This window comes from Rhinatrema bivittatum, chromosome 13 (genome assembly GCF_901001135.1).
Source record: "Rhinatrema bivittatum chromosome 13, aRhiBiv1.1, whole genome shotgun sequence".
NCBI lineage: Eukaryota > Metazoa > Chordata > Amphibia > Gymnophiona > Rhinatrematidae > Rhinatrema > Rhinatrema bivittatum.
This window is the reverse complement of record NC_042627.1, coordinates 15,606,674-15,623,958: the sequence shown is the minus strand read 5'-3', so window position 1 is coordinate 15,623,958 and position 17,285 is coordinate 15,606,674. Positions and strand designations below refer to the sequence as shown.

General features: G+C 44.2%; 1 protein-coding gene across 2 annotated transcripts in view; it reads right to left on the bottom strand.

Moving 5' to 3' along the window:
- SNUPN (snurportin 1) overlaps nt 1-17,285 on the bottom strand; it is a 39,657-nt gene that overhangs the window by 8,680 nt on the left and 13,692 nt on the right. Inside the window, exons 5-7 of one of the 2 annotated variants that reach the window (XM_029575257.1) lie at nt 14,479-14,575; nt 13,837-13,934; nt 13,646-13,723 (exon numbers count right to left, since the gene is read on the bottom strand). In XM_029575257.1, the coding sequence (XP_029431117.1) occupies nt 13,646-13,723; nt 13,837-13,934; nt 14,479-14,575 (273 nt within the window). Of the gene's footprint in view, nt 1-13,645; nt 13,724-13,836; nt 13,935-14,478; nt 14,577-17,285 lie in introns of both variants that reach the window. The other variant, XM_029575256.1, reaches the window with a different exon arrangement.

The following is a 17,285-nucleotide window of genomic DNA, read 5'->3' as shown; positions in this document are numbered from 1 at the left end:
CTCATGATTTTAAGCACCTCTATCATATCCCCCCTCAGTCGTCTCTTCTCCAAGCTGAAAAGTCCTAACCTCTTTAGTCTTTCCTCATAGGGGAGTTGTTCCATTCCCCTTATCATTCCCCTTATTCAATTTTGTAGAATTAGATTTAAAACCCTGTGTTTAACCATTAAAGCGCTGCACTTTGATTTGCCCTTTTCTCTCTCCAATCTCTTGATTCGCTACCTGCCCTCCTGAGCTCTGTGTTCCTTACAAGAGTTTTTTTGAGGCTACCCTCCCTTAGGGTGATTAGATTGAAGGGACCTGGAAGCCCAATTTCTCATACTCTGCTGTTCTTTTGTAGAATTCCCTTCCTTTTACTGCCTGTTTGGAGGTTTGCAAGGTCAGCTCCTAGAACCAACACATCTCTGAACTGGATGTTTCCCAGTCCTGCAAGCTGCAGAAGATTCTGCTCCGCTCTTTGAAAAATAGAAGGTGTGTTTTCTTGGAGACCCCTCAACTCTAGGTTTGTCTATTCACATAAGCCAGTGCCATGGCATTGTCAGAAAAAACCTGGATTGCCATTTTCTTCACCAAGGACAGGAGAAGCAGAGGAGGAAATAGAGCAAATCTGAAGGCCCTGGTTTCCAACCCACTGATGGAACATGAGCCCTCCTCCTGTGACCAAAGCCCCCTGAGCAACCTGGTCCCGGTAGTGGACTCCTCACCCCAGCAACTGTGCATCTGTTTTGAGGAACCCACCAAGTTCAATGGCATCAAACCCCCCCCCCCCCCCCCGAAGTTTGCTTCCCAGACTTGGAAGAAAAAGACACATTTCCTGTTTTACTGTAATCTGCCCTGGACACATTTGTTGGAAGAGGCATATTATAAAATTAATTAAATAAAATGAATAAAATGTAGTCCTAAGATTGAAGGGACCAGTGAGACAGATGGAAAAACTGCAGGACACATATGGGTTCTGACCCACTGAACCAAATTTAAGGAGGCTGCCATGAAGCTCCTACACTCTGGGAACCCACTGAGCAAGACATTTCACTATCTGACTCAAAACTGGAACCACTCTTTCCCGAGTCAGATAGGTTTGCCCTGCTTTGACATCAAAGAGAGATCCCAGGTATTCTGGAGACTAGGGAAAAACAGCTTGTTCTTGGCAAAGTTACTACCCAGCTGAAGCTTTCTGAACTTGTACAACTCTGTTGGACACCATAAAGGCCTTCCTAGTGGGACTTGTTAAACAGTCGCTCAGGTATAGACGAACCATGATGCATACCTTGGAAAGGTTCTTGGAGCTGTGGCAAGCTCAAAATGGGAGTGCCCTGAACGGAAAGTACTTTTTCAGAATGAAAAAAAAAACGGAGGAACCTATGATGATCTTCCCAGATGGGAATATGGAAGTAAGCTTCGGAAAGATTTTGAAAAGAAAGAAACTTGCTTTGCTGCACAGTCACTAATAGGGACTGAAGGGTTTCCATACTGAAATGGGAAAGGCGAAGACTGTTGCTTAACCTTTTCAAATCAAGGATGGGTCTGTGGTAACCGTCTTTCTTTAGGACCACATAATAGAGTACTAACCTTGCCCCTGCAGTTCACATGGAACTGGAACCACTGTTTGCAAGTGCAGAAGCTACTACAGCATGGCAAGAACAGCCACCTCCCAGTGGTATGGAGAAATCATATAGCTGTCAGGAATTGAAGTGACAAGAACTAGGATGAAACTGTGAAGAGATGTGGGACCACTCCTGGTAAACGCCAAAGGCAAATGCCAAACAAACACCCCCATGGAGAGGACCTGCTGACCTTCATTCAATGGAACAGCTGGACACAGGAGAACCAGTTGATTTGCTTTAATGTCACTTGAAAAGACCAAGATCTTCTTCTGAAACTGAATGATTGGGAAGTTGACCACTTCCCTGAGGTTTTGCTTCCCCTAGGTAGTGTTTAAGTCATCACTAAAGAAACAGTTTCCCCTTTGAAAATAAGCTTGCTTAGACAGGCTTTAAAGGAAGCACTTGCCGCCCCTTTCCATAGTCACAATAGTCTTCATGTTGCAACCGATGAGGCTACAGAACTAGAAGAGATTCCGATAAAGTGGTATAAGTCTCCTCCAGGAAGTGGAGCCATCACAGATGGAGATCTGCCCCGGTAAACACAGGGATGAAAAGGCACGTTTGGAGTGGAGAAGTAGCCTAATGATTAGCAGCAGGCTGTGAACCAGGTAAGCCTTGGCTAAGTCATTTCACCTTCCACTGCCTAAGGCAGGGATGAGCAAACCTTTTGAGCCTCGGCCCCCCTTTCCCATCCATACAATTTGTTGGACCCCCCCCCCCCAAAGTTACAGCTCTGGCCAATAGACAAGGGAAGGTTTCCAACACACTGAGAAGACATTGGAAGTTCACTTAGGATAATGCTGTGCTTAGCAAGCTAATTAACAACAGTTGAAGTCTTGAGGCACTGAGTTGGCAAATCGATATATAAAGTAGAATCAACAATAAGAGGCTCCTTTCTCTTCACTAAACACAGTCCATAGTATCAACGCAAGAATAGTTATGAACCATAATTTCCCCTGAAGAAGCCTGTATGGCGAAAACAGAGGCCTTTGTAGGGTCAGAGAGAATCCAGGACATAGCAGAAGTGTAACAGAGACTACACAGGATACAGAAAAAATCATTGGGTCAGAGTCAATACAGGACACAGAAAAAGTAGTGGAACCTATATGAAGGGATACAGATATGCACGGGACTCTACACAACATTCCTGTGAAACAATTACAAAGTATCCCTTCTTGTGGTCCGTGGTTCAACTGTATCCCTTTTTTAATGAAGGTGTCTTTCATGTGACTCATTTGCAAAACACAAAGTATCTTTCTTGAAGTTCAAGTCCATTGCAAATGTTTTATTGTTTCATTACAAGCACTCTGTATATATTTTGGCAATGTTTTATGTTGGAATTTATACATGTCCATAAATGCATAACACTAAAGAGCGTTTAGAAGTGGTGTGAATGAGGATGATTGATGTGTGTGAGTTACTGTGCCAATTTATCTTTTGAATAGTTTTGATATACTTTGTCACTGGGCAATAAAGCTTACAACATTAAGCATCTTTCAAATCATTTATATTTTTATATTCTGCTTTTTGGCACGTCAAAGTGAACATCAAAGTGGATTACATTCAGGTACTATAGGAATTTTCCAGTCCCCACAGGGCTTGCAATCTGATTTTGTACCTGAAGCAAAGGATGGTAACATGACCTGCCCAAGGTCACAATTTAAAACATTAGTGGTGTTACTTACCCTAGTTTTGGGTTTTAGTAACCCACATATTTTTATTTAAAGCCTAGATCCAATATACTATATACATATATAGGTATATATATGTCAAAGTTTCTCACCAACCAATCAGCTGTTGAACCGTTTGCCAAAGAGCAGCCAATCACGCTGCCAGCCGGAAGCTCGGAATTCCAGTTTTGATTCTCTTCAGGCTGCTGATAGGAGCAATCAGATACACACAAACACAAAGAGAGGCAGATACCACACCACATCCAGACCGGCACCTCACAGTAACGGCAGCACAAACTCCTTCCACTGCCAGACACATTGTAAAAACGACACTCAAAATCTATAACAAAACTTATCATATCGTACCGGTAGTAACACCAAGAACTCAAACAAGAACCCTACCTGTGAAAAAGCAGCACTATAAATATTATACTGAGTCCTAGAGCATCAATACAGCACCTACTGGGGAAACAAAACAAACCTGATTGGTATATTTCCCTGCACAGACACTACACGCTAGCAGAATCTCTCCCCTTGGTCACACGCTCAGAGCAGAGACAGATCCTCACCAAATACAGAGTAAAGGATCACAAATTAGAACCAGCAATATGCAGACAAAAACTGAAATGGAAACTCCAAGAAGCCTCAATAAAACAAAATCAAGAAACAAAGCATCAATTATAATAGTAGAATCATACTAATAAAAGAATAAATATTTAAAAACTACTGACAAATAGATCATCTATTAAAATCATACACATTTTTTTTTTAATTTCTCAGGCACCAATAAAATATTTCAAACAGCACACATATCAAACAACACCAATAATTAAAACTACTGAGGATTTTAAAAAAAGCCCCTGCTGTCCATACTTGGGAACCTGATTTCCAGTCACCCCGAGATTGTGGAGGATTAGGGGGCACCCAAACTTTATCCTCTCTCGCTCACACATACACACTCACATGTTCATTCTCTCTCACACATACATATACATACATGCTCTCATCAAGGGCATAGGGTGACTGCTAAAGTTGGGGTTGCATCAGAAAATTTGCTGCTGCCATGTGACCAACCCTCTGAGCTGCCTCCGCAGCCTGACATCATCAATAAAGGCCGGGCTCAAAATGTCTCCTTTGGTTGCTAGCACGTGTGACATCGAGCCGGCCTCTGATGATGATGTCAGGCTGTGGGAGTTAGTTCAGAGCGTTGGCAGCCCAGAAGTGGCGCAGAGCTTTACTTTATGGGTAACTGATGCCGGCAGTTAGGAACAGTTCACAGCATCCTGCTGCTGGAGGCGAGGGATAGGATAGGATGCCCAGCCCCTCCCCGCTGCCGCCCCTGCTAAGGTACCCAAAAGGGATGCACTCCCTAGAGACAGCCCACATCAACGCACCACACAAAACAAAATGCAAAATCTGGTGTTGCCTTAGTAACAGCCACAAACACCTTTCACTGCCAGAAACTTTGTAAGTAACACCTGGGAAGTTTTGATTTCCAGTCACCCTGAGATTGCCGTGGATTCCTGGAGAAGTGGAGGGAAGCCACAAACTTTCCCCTCTCTCACAAAACCCCTTCTACCCTCTCTTCTTCTACTTCCTCATTCCCCCTTCCCTCCCACTCACTACCACGCAGGGTCTCTTCTCACTAGGGAGGGATGGGAACCCGTCCAGCGCATCACCACAGAGCGCTGCTAAGCAGGGCCAGTGCTAGCTTTTTTGCTGCCTTGTAAGAACAGTTACCAAGCTGACCCCTCCTCAATCTGCTTTTTGGGGGTTTGTTTGGTTTTTTTAAACATTTAATTTGTATACTTTTTCTAATCAGGGCCAGTGCAAGGGTATTAGGCATCCTAAGTAAACTTACAGTTTTGTGCCCAGCCTTCCCCCATCACAGCCCTCTCCACACACAATTTACATTTATAATACAAGGTTTTACATGAAAAAGGACACTCAAAGAACAATCTTCACGTAAAACTATCATAACATGTATATTATATTTATATGCACTGCTGTGGGATCAACTAGAAAACCCTGCATAAAAACCAAAGTCACTTGGAACATATGGTATTAGGACAACTGTAACACATATTGGGAATGGGCTTGGTCCTATGAGCAAACTAGAATACAATAACAATATAATAAACATCCCATTCCAAAACAGCACTAACTGCCAGCACTCAAATCAGTAACAACACTGATTATGAAAAGGCAGCACTGCAAATATTACACCAGGCCTTAAAATATACCATTTATCAGGAAAACAGAACAAACCAAGCTGCTATAGATCCCTACACTAGTAAAATACCTCACCTTGGTCATACATGCAGAACAGACCCTCACTAAATACAGAATAAAGAGACCATAAGTAGAGGCATACAGATAAAAACTGAACTGGAAATCACAAGTCATACTTTGTATGTTGTGCACCAATGGAAAAACAAAAACATTACCATTCCTCAGAAAACATCAAGCAATAAAATCATGAAATATAAAGCTTCAATAATAATAGAAAATCAAACTAATAAAATGAATACATCAGAACAAACTGATGAACAGAACATCCAGAATAAAAGTGTATATATTTTATTTACATTTTCCAAATAAAATATTTCAAGACTTCATACAGATCAAATAACACCCAATCAATTAAAATCAATAACAATAAAAAAAAAATCACTCTCTCCATACCTGGGAACTTTTGACTTCCAGTCCCAACTTGCCCGGTGGCCAACGTCAAGGAGGCCCATGGCTTAGGGAAGGGAGGTGCGCAAACTTACTCCTCTCTCAAAAACATACACGTTCATTCTGATGCTCATATAGATGCACACAAATTCTCTTTCAAAACTCACACAGGCTCACAGATACACACACGCACTGGTTCCCTCTCTCTCAAGCGCACACATACACACACGCACTGGTTCCCTCTCTCTCAAGCGCACACACACACACACACACTTGCACTGGTTCCCTCTCTCTCAAGCACACATACACACACGCACTGGTTCCCTCTCTCTCAAGCGCACACACACACACACACACTCGCACTGGTTCCCTCTCTCAAGCACACACACACGTGCACCGGTTCCCCCTCTCAAGCACACACACGCACTGGATCCCTCTCTCAAGCACACGCACACACATGCACTGGCTCCCTCTCTCTCAGACAGACAGACATGCACTCACGCTGGTGAGGGATGAGATCCTCAGGCCTCCTTCACTTTGGCCGCCGAGTGGCATGGGATCCCCTGGCGGCCCTGGGGACTTCCTGCAGTTTGACTGCTGAGCAGAATGGAATCTGCCTCTGACCGCGGGGCCTCCTCCACTTGGACCGCCGAGCTTAATGCAATCCTTCAGCGACCACAGGGCCGTCCATGACTTTGGCCACCAGGCGGGTTAGGATCTCCCGGCGGCTACAGGCATCTAAAATTGTTGGTGCATGGTCCACACCTTTCTAAAGGCAGCACTCATTCTCTCAAACACACACACACCCCCATCCCCCTAGGCAGGCACCCATTCTCTCTCTCTCTCACACACACACACACACACACCCCCCCATCCCCCTAGGCAGGCACCCATTCTCTCTCTCACACACACACACCCATCCCCCCCAGGCAGGCACCCATTCTCATACACACACACCCATTCTCACAGACACACACGCACAAGCTCCCATTCATACACATACACACACTGAAGGCACCCATTCTCACACACACACACAAGCTCCCATTCATACACATACACACACTGAAGGCACCCATTCTCACACACACACACAAGCTCCCATTCATACACATACACACACTGAAGGCACCCATTCTCACACACACACACAAGCTCCCATTCATACACATACACACACTGAAGGCACCCATTCTCACACACACACACAAGCTCCCATTCATACACATACACACACTGAAAGCAAGCCACCTCTCTTTGTTTTTCCGGCAGCCTCAGAGCCTCTCTCATTTGTTTGTCTATTTGCAGATGATACTAAGATCTGCAGAGCAGACACGCCTGAAGGAGAAGAGAGAATGAAAAGTGAATTAAGAAAGCTTGAAGAGCGGTTGAAGATTTGGCAGCTGGAATTCAATGCCAAGAAGTGCAGAGTCCTGCATCTGGGGTGTGGCAATCCAAAAGAGCTGTATGTGATGGGAGGTGAAAGACTAATGCACACGGACTGGGAGAGGAACCTTGGTGTGATAGTGTCTGATGATCTGAAGGTGGCAAAGCAATGTGACAAGGCAATAGCTAAAGCCAGAAGATTGCCGGGCTGCACAGAGAGAGGAATAACCAGTAAGAAAAAAAAAAGAAAAGGTGATAATGCCCTTGTACAGGTCCATGATGAGGCCTCACCTGGAGTACTGCATTCAATACTGGTGCCCGTATTGCAAAAAGGATAAAGACAGGATAAGAGGTGGTCCAAAGAAGAGTGACTAAAATGGTGAGAGGTCAGCATTGGGAGACTTATGAGGAGAGGCTGAAGGGTATGAATATGTATATCCTGGAAGAGAGGAGGTGCAGGGAAGATATGATACAGACCCTTCAGATATCTGAAAGGTTTTAATGATGCACAATAGTCAAATCCTTTCTGTTGGAAAGAAATCAATAGAACTAGGAGGTCATGAAATGAAACTCCAGGGAGGATGATTCAGAACCAATGTCAGGAAATATTTCTTCATGGAGAGGGTGGTGAATGCCTGGAATACCCTTCCGGAGGAGGTGGTGAAGACAAAAACAGTGAAGGAATTCAAAGGGGAATGGGACTAACACTATGGATCCCTAAAGGCTAGAGGGTGGAAATAAAGAAGAGTGCACAGGGATAACTGGGGGTAAAAGTTGCTGGTATAGCAGATGCTACCCTTAACAAATAAGCCTCGATACTGTTAATGCAATGCCATCATTGCTCTCTGCTTCCATGGCAAAAAGGGGAATTGGATTCATACAGCAACCAATGAGAGCCCCGACTTTTACGGTTTGGGGAACATAAACATGGGGATAACTTATAAACATGGGGATAACTTATAAACATGGGGATAACTTATAAACATGGGGATAACTTGCTGATGCAGCTTTTACTACCCTCAATCGTTAAACCTGATACTTTTGCTGCAGCTCCATCATTGCTCTCTGCTTCCATGGCAAGGGTTAAGGGAAACTGCATTCAAACAGCATCTGAGGGACCTCACTTTTACAGTCTCGAAAGCTGATAAGCATTAGGGTAACCTGCCCAGTGCAGCAGATACTGGCATAAGCTTACTGGGCAGACTGGATCATTTGGTCCTTTTCTGCCATCATTTCTGTGTTTCATTCCTGCTGCCACCACCGCATGGCTGCTGTGGAGGAGCCAATGGCTCATTGCTGCTGCTGGCACTGAAGCTCATTCTGCTACCTCCTTCTCTGTGTAGGCTCTGCAATATTAAAAACTGGAGGGACTCACACTTCCCTCCATGCCGATCTCATGCATCATGAGATCAGCAGTTCTAATACCGCCGGGGCCTGCACAAACGGGGGTGTCCTCCTCTGCTCAGCCGCCGGTGGGATGAGGTCCACCGGCGGCCGCATGCACCTTCCCACGCGGTATGACATTCGCGGCCCCCCTAGCCTTAGGGCCTGATTTACTAAACATTTTCTTCACAGACAGAGAATGGGAGAAACGTTTTAGTAAATCAGGCCCTTAGATTGTGACCCTCTGGGGTGCAGAGAAATATCTAGAGCACCTGAATATAATCCACTTTGAAGTGCCTGAGAAAGCAGACTACAAATAAAATAAAATGTTTCAACAGAACCTAAAGCTTTCCATCCTGGTGATCTTTTAGGGCTTTGCCTCCTCTATTACAAAATAGTTGCTCTGCAGGCATCCATCAAAACCAGGGCATCCTCTGCAGCATCTCAAAGGCATTGTTTGGTATCCATTGGCAAAAGAATAGAGCTTGGTGATGCCTCAACCCCTTTGAACTATTCTCAGGGCATTCCCCTCCATTAGGAACATACACTGTACTTCTGAAGAGAAAAAGCTTTAGATAACCTCCTTAACTAAAAAAAAAAAATCGACATCCTAAAGGATATGACCACCTGAGATATGAAAGAACTTCCTTTTGACAAATAGGCAGAAGACAAGGTTATTCTCACTTTCCATGCCACCTTTTCTTTCTCTCCCATAAAGTTCCTTGCTCCAAACACCTCTCTGGATAATTAGGCTCTTATTGGCACCCCACATCCAGTGGCTTTGACCAGTGGTGGCTGCAGGCCCGCTCTCCCCATCACCTCGCCTCTGTAAACACAGAAGGCGTGTTATACATTGACAAAAGAAATTACAGGGAAAAATCCCCAAGAGAGAAAGGGCAGAGGCCTAGCATAATTTCAGCACAGGTTTCCCCCACAAAGGACACCACAGGCCTTCTCCCCTGAGGATGCAAGGCTTCTCAGCTCAAGAGAAACAGGCAGGAATGACCCACGGGATACATATAAAATGGTGGTCATTCCCGCCAAAATGGCTTCCTCTGAGAAGAAAAAAAAAATAAAAAAAAGACAAGACTCCAGCAACAGACTCAGCTACTGCTGCACCTGGATCAGAAGGCCTGATAGCAAGCACCCACTGAAATTGTGCTGCCGGACTCGGGGGGCCTTCACAGGCTCCTCTGAAGAATCACTACTGCCAATACGAACAGAACAGCAACAGCTAGCGCTGCAGCAGCTGGCAGCTCACAAAACGCCGACTGGGCTCCATGACAACACGGTCAGAATCTGTGCCGAAATATTACAGGCCCAAATACAAGGAGGAGACTGATGGCTGGCAGGCCCGCTCCTACACCAGCTCAAATATACCTCTATCCTCTGGAGACTTACCTTCCTCCAGTTGCTTGCTTCAGCCGAAGCGGCTGACCTCTTCACCTCTCTCAATTTTTTTTGTTCAAGCTTTTATAAGCCAGAGGGAGAAAGGGGGAGAAAGGGGCAGAAGACAACTTCAAACCGAAGCTCCTCTTGAGCCCAAAACAAGCTTCCACCCTCTAAGCTCTACCAAACCTCCTCCTCTGGAGCTGGGAGCCTTACACAGGCCTTGCTTAACTGGGAAGCCCTAGAAGCCTGGCACACAGTTCACTCTCAAAGAGGAAAAGGCTGATAAATGCAGAACGGACCAAAAATTCTCCACCAGGCCAGGCAAAGGCCAAAGCCTGGGAAGCCAAGTTCCTGCTCCACCACACAGGTGTGTCCTGGCATCTGCTGGTGTCGGAGAATACTGGCTTTTTGCTGGAGCTGTACCTTGGTAACTACAATGTCGTCACAGAAAAAGGTGTCCCCTCTGGGTCTATCCACTAACAGAGGGAGAAAATCCACACATCTGGACTGGTGTAGCAGGATGAAAAGGAAACACTGATTAGGCCATAAGAAGTAGGATGCTATTTCCTTAGAAAGTCTTAAGGCAAGTCTACTCAAGAGACCAGTGCGACTGATTTGGAAACTGTAGAGACACTTGATACAATTGGTTTTTAATGTATTTTTCTTTATTTTTTCACATTAGGCATGGAAAGTTTGCATATACCCCTGAAAGAGTCAATGGCAGAGTCCCTAAATCCATTCACCAATCATTGGAAAACATTCCCCTTTAAATTATACTACATATCCATAATTGTAAGGTAACTATATTTGCCTCAGAAATTCATAGCTGATTTTACAGTATATCATAAAGTAGCCGTGGATAAACTGGGAAGTGTGTCAAAATAAGGCTTGGGAAAACTAGTTTCTACCAGATCCAAAACCTCATTCAACTGGGGAAAGGGATAAGAGGAATAATTAGAGTTCACCCCAGAGAGGCCACATACAGAGTCAGATGAATCTCCTGCATTCACTGCTTGATTCAAAGCAGCCGTATCTTCGTGGTCCAGTTCAGACATGAATATTCACGGATCACAGAGCTAAAGTATTCTGTGATACACAGTTTATAAATCTAAGAACGTCTGATTTCTTTCTAAAACAAAACAATCACATTTGAAGTTGATTCAGATTACCCAAGCAAATCTGAGACAGATATTTGCAAATACAAACCTGAATTCAAAAACAACCCCGATTAAAATCCTTCCCTACACACTCTGGAATGCTGCTGCACTTAAGAAACATCCTTGGACCTAAGATATAACAGGTTTTGCTACTGAAACAAGGAAGGAAGTGAAAGCTGCGCTTCTACATGGATTTCAGCTTTGACCCTAATAAAAATGACCTCATCTTTATCGGATCAAAGGCATTTTCAATAGGGGAGGTGCCAGACCTTTGCTTCAATTCTGGACCCAATGAGTGAATTTTCCCAGAAGTTGTCGTGCCTCTAAAGGACAAGCTGAAGCAAGCCCAAGTGCTTTTTTGCCCAACTTGAAAAGCACTAATAAAAACCAGGCCTAGCTTATGAAAATAGCATGACCTCTCACCCTCCTCTCCGTCTCTGACTCCCATATGCCTTTCCTTCGGCCTCAAAGCCCTTCATCTTCCCCTCCCCTCTCTTTTCATCTCTGGGTCTCCTTCTCACACTCCACCGCACATGCAAACACTGTGGTATTGAGGGTTGTCCCTGGGGGAGACGTATTGTCTCTTAGCAACCAGCACTTTTTTTCTTTTAATCTGTATTTATTCAGATGTAGCATGACACATCCCACAGTGGAACCACACTCTCCCCCCCTCCAAGGGCCAGCACAGATTTGGTTTGCCAATCTCTATTTTTAAAATGTCAGTTACAGGAAAATATTCAACAATATAAAAGCAAAACCAGAACAGATCAAAACTTCAGCCTGGAAGCAAGCATTCCTTCTACCAAGGCAATTTTAGAGTCCTATATGATGCAAACAAACTAGATCCTATGGTGATAACCGGGAAAACGCACCCAATGGTCTTTATCTGGATATTACATGGCACTCATCCAGCTACAAGTGCCTCTGAAAATCCAGCTAAATCTAAAACAGGCATTCATGCAGCGTGGATCTGCATTCATTTAACAGAGGAGGGGCTGAATACTGTGCCACCCAGCTAAATTTTGAAAGCCCATGCTGAGGACATCTTGACCCAGCCCTGCTCTTCGCTGGCTAAAATTTGCACCTGTGCACATTTAAAAAAGGGGGGGGGGGGGAGAGGAACTTTGAACAGCTAAGATATATCCAGCTAAAACCCAGTTTTGGCCAACTAAATATTTGACTATCAGCCTCCAAGGTGAAATATTTTTAGCACAGTGCTGATGCTGTCAGCTTCTCCATCACAGGTCTTTCTTAGCAAAGACTTGAGATAAAGAGCAATCGAGGCCTCCTCGTGCGCCCTTGAGCTTATCATGCTATGAAAAATATTTCCCTCTACTATTTTATTGGGAACAGACTGAAAGATGTACACATGTATACCCGGGAGGACAGGAAGGAAAGGGGAGATATGAGAGAGACATTTAACTACCTCCAAGGAATGAGAGCACAGGAGGCTTTAGAATAAGGGGTCATGCATGGGTTGAGGGCGTAAGCTCAGAAGTAAGCTAAGGAAATCTCTCTTTCCAGAGATGGGTAGTGGGCGCATGGAACGGCCTTCCTGCGGAAGGGAAGGAAATAAGCACAGAATCACAAATCAAGAAAACATGGGGCCAGCACAGAGAGAGGAGAGGATGGGGATTGTAAAACTGAGCAGGTGTGGATGGGTAGTATGGGCTTTATCTGCCATCGTGTTCTATGTCTGCAACCTATTTCAATGTTTGTACCCTAACTACCCTTTTTTCCAGCAAGTAATTCCTTAGCTCCTGAAGTCTCTATGTGCAGAAGTAGCAGGGGAAAAGAAAAAAAAAAAGGAGGTGATAATGCCTCTGTACACGTCACTGATGAGAACTCGCTTAGAATATTGCGCTCAATTCTGGAAATCGTTCCTCCAAATATAAAGACAGGCTAGAGGTAATCCAGGAAAAGGTTACATAAATGGCTTGGTGTGTACACCAAAATCCATAGAACAAATGTGTATACCCTAGAAGAGAGTATGTACCTAGATCTTCAGCCAGACTAAACCTGGCTCATAAACTTGCCTTTTTTCATGTCTTTAATACCATTTATGCGTTTTCCCCATTTATGCAGATACAAGTTTTACGCCCTGTTCAATGTAATCGCATTCTTACATGCTTGTTTTCAGTTACAATGTAAACCGAGATGATATGTAATTTTTTACATGAATCCCAGTATATAAAAATGTTAAATAAAGAAATAAATAAATAAAAACTCATGCCTCAAAAGAGAGTCAGTCTATAAGGTGCCACCAGCTTCCTTCATGTTTTTCCTGCTACAGATTAACATGGCTACCCTTCTGGAAGTTTGGAGCAAATTGCAAATCATCCCACCCTGTCCTTTCAGTATGAAAGGGGCTTACTGGATTTCGGCGGGATCGCTCTGCCAATCCCTCTTCTTCCTGTAACTTCGAATGAATCCAATAGAATCGGAAATCTGTCTGCAGAGGAAAGAGATGTTACAGTCAGTCAGCTCTAAAGTGTGTAAAGGGAGTTTGACTTTTCTTAAAGCTTGCTTACTCTGCACGCTATCAAAGAACCAAGGGTCATGTACCTGGCAGTCATACACAGGGTGCCCCCTCCAGCACATCACATCCAGAACATAGAAGGTCCGAGCCACCTCACTGTAAATGCAGTCCAGAATGGTGTAATCTGAAACATTAGAAAATCAGGCCACTCACTAACGCTGTGCTGACCCCCTCGTCCTGGGTCAGAGCATACTATCCAGTCATGTATTACTGACTCTATGAAGGGGATGCACATCATCAGTATCAAGCTCCCTTTTAGGCCAGGTCTATGCACACCTTGGATACCTCTCCCTCCAAGTTCTACTTTTAGTGCACTTACACCAGGGTGTTCCTGTCTGCAATGCAGCCCTTTTCTGCTATATACCCATCTCGGTGTAAATAGAGACCCCTCCGATGTGCACCCTCATATATCCAGGGTCACCACAATCCCCTCTCCTCACAGCGTAGTCCATCCAGCTGTCCACCGTTCTTCCATTCAGAGCACTTCTTGCAGCTGTGTACTCATGCCTGAGGCCAATGCCCTCTCCTCAGATTGTCCTCCCTTCTCCCAGGGTCAGGGTTTCCCTTCCAGCTCTGCACTTCTCTCCTGGGGCTCCTGTATCCTCTTTCAGCTGCCTATCCTCACCTCCAGCTAGTACCTCCCTTCTCTCATGAAGTCAGAGTCATACCTTTGCCTGCTACAGAGTTGTGTCTGTTACCTCCTGGAAGAAGGGAAGGAAACCTATTGACACAAAATCCGCTCTTCGTATAAGCTGCAGTGGAACCCTGCAAGAAGAGTTGAAGCTGTCTAAATATCACAGTACATGCAAGAGCCCACAGGGTTATTTTGGTTTTTTTTTTGTTTTTTGTTTTTAAACATTTCTTAAACACCTTCCCAGCCCCCAATTCCTCTCCCCCAGTCTGTACCTCATCAAGACGTAGCATACGGAATCGTTTAGAGTGTACTTATGGATGATGGAACGGACTGGATCGTTGTAGGTGGGAATTTGTACAGTGTGATCCTTTACCATTTACCTGTTACGATGTGTAATGGAATAACTGCCCCCTGTACATGTTCGCTTTACTGTTTATATGATTGCCCACTTATGTAATTGTTGTTACACTCAATAAAAAGTTCCAAATTAAAAAAAAGAAGAACCATGGGTAACTGTGTCCTGAAACGCTTTACCTGGTTTCATCAGATCCTTGGAATGTGAGCAGTCCTTTAAGAAAACATTCTGATTTAACAAGGCATTTAAAGAGCCCTAGATGGTTAGTTATAACACCTGTTCTACGGTAGGTATGGCTCGTTAGTTACTGTTTCTTATTTGGCCAGTTTTATCTTACCGTATATGTTTATTCTATTTTTCTAAGTCAAATTGTTAACCACCTTGAACTTTTCTGCGACAAGTGCAGGTTATAAGTTTTAATACATTTTAACAAATTGTAACTGTACATTTTTAGGAAGGTCATAAAACATCTCTTCTGCTATGAGAAATCCTAGATTTTAAGTAGCTTTTCAGACTATCCCAGCAGCTTACAATCCCTTGAAAGATGGCCTGCTCACAAGAGAGTTCTCTGTGGGAGTACGGGCTGTTAGGACCAGGGGGCTACTACACACCCAACCTGTCACTTCTCCTACAAGCCACTACAGGAAGGATGCAGATGCAGCAGCATTTCCTGCCTCAGCCTCAAAGTGAGAACTTCAAGGAATTTCGAGGTGTCAATATGTAATTTCATGTAAAAAAAAAAAAAAATAATAATAATAATTACTAAAGGTTCTGGGGACAGGTTCAGCATTTGTTTCTCCTTGACTCATTAACAGAGGAAAGTTATATTGAGGCATGTTCCAACAGATGCTGCTGCCTATGCCTGTCATCAACATTAGACTGCAGTCCCCCTTTAATTTTAATCATTAGGATTTTCTCATATCTGCGATAAAGTTCATTGGGTTAGCAGCCATGAAGAACTTACATTACTGTTTGGAACCACAGACAGCAGAATTATCTCTCGCTCAAGGGCTTAACAAAAAAACAAAACAAAACAAAAAAAATCTTGCTTTCTGTGGTTCCTCAGAGGGGGAGCAAAAAGGTAACAGGCAAAAGTCCAGTCATCAAAGATGAATGACCAATGAAAAGAGGAAGGACATAAAAGGTTCAAGCAATATCCATAAAGCTCAAAGCTATATTATATTCAAGGCAAGCAAGATGTTCAAAATGTCAGCATCAAGCCAAAACATTCATATCCGTGATTTCACGGTCCCCTGACACAGGCCGTGTTTCAAAAAGACTGCGTCGGGAGGGAGCCTACAGGTGACAGAGTACTCATATAAGATATGGGAAAAGCAGTGGTCTGAGCACTGAATCCTCAAAAGAAAAAGAAGAAAATCCAGAAAAGTTTCTAAAACAGGCTATTGGATAATGGCTTGGTTCGGATCAGTTCTTTTCATAGTTTAATTGGGGAATTTAGCAAGTTTCAGTTTGTAAACAGGCAGGGAAACGCTGACAAAGCTTGCAAGATTGCTCAGATCACTGCTTTTCCCATTTCTTATATGAGTACTCTGTCACCTGTAGGATCCCTCCTGACGAAGCTTTTTGAAACACGGCCCGTGTCAGGGGACCATGAAATCACCGACATGAATGTTTTGGCTTGATGCTGACATTTTGAACATCTTGCTTGCCTTGAATATAATACAACTTTGAGCTTTATGGATATTGCTTGAACCTTTTATGTCCTTCCTCTTTTCATTGGTCATTCCTCATAAGTAAACCACAGAAAGCAGCACTCCCAAGGTCTGGCCCAATCGGAACCCCTGCCAGCAGTGCGTGAAGGATTGAATACATTAATATTAAGTGTAGGGCACCTGATATTAAATTTAGTCACTCCTTTACTTCCTGCTGAGTGGTCCATTCACTGTCACATGTCAGAGAAAGGACCAATCCCCTTTCAGAAGGCTGTCCTGAAAGGGGATTGGTCCTTTCACTGACAAGGGTCGGTGTAAGGGACCAATCGGGAACAGCCCTGTCAGTGGTGAGAAGGGACCTCTGGCCAGGCAGTTCTAGACACACAGCCACTTCTCCTGGGTACCTGATGCAGAGCTCTAGGGACACACAAATTACCCATTGCTCGTCCCCTTTAGCGCGGCAGCTCATTTGCCTATTGCATCAAGCGCCTAGGACAGTGGATGTGTGTGCATTGAAAAAACGTATGCCCAGTTTGAACGCACATTTTTTTTACACGCTGATATTGCATCGGCCTGTAGGGGCACTGCCTCACAAAGTCCTTATTTCCAAACCAGATAGCTTCCATCCCTCATTAGAAGTGCAGACATAAAGTGCTGAGGAAATCTGTGGCACTAGATAATACCACCGCCCCTACCCTTCTGGCTGGCGATAGCCCTGGTCTATGTCACCATCCCAACTGCACAAGGCTAGCGGATCAACAGGGGCTCATTTGACAACACCTTCTACTCTTACTTTAAGCAGCAAGTAGGACA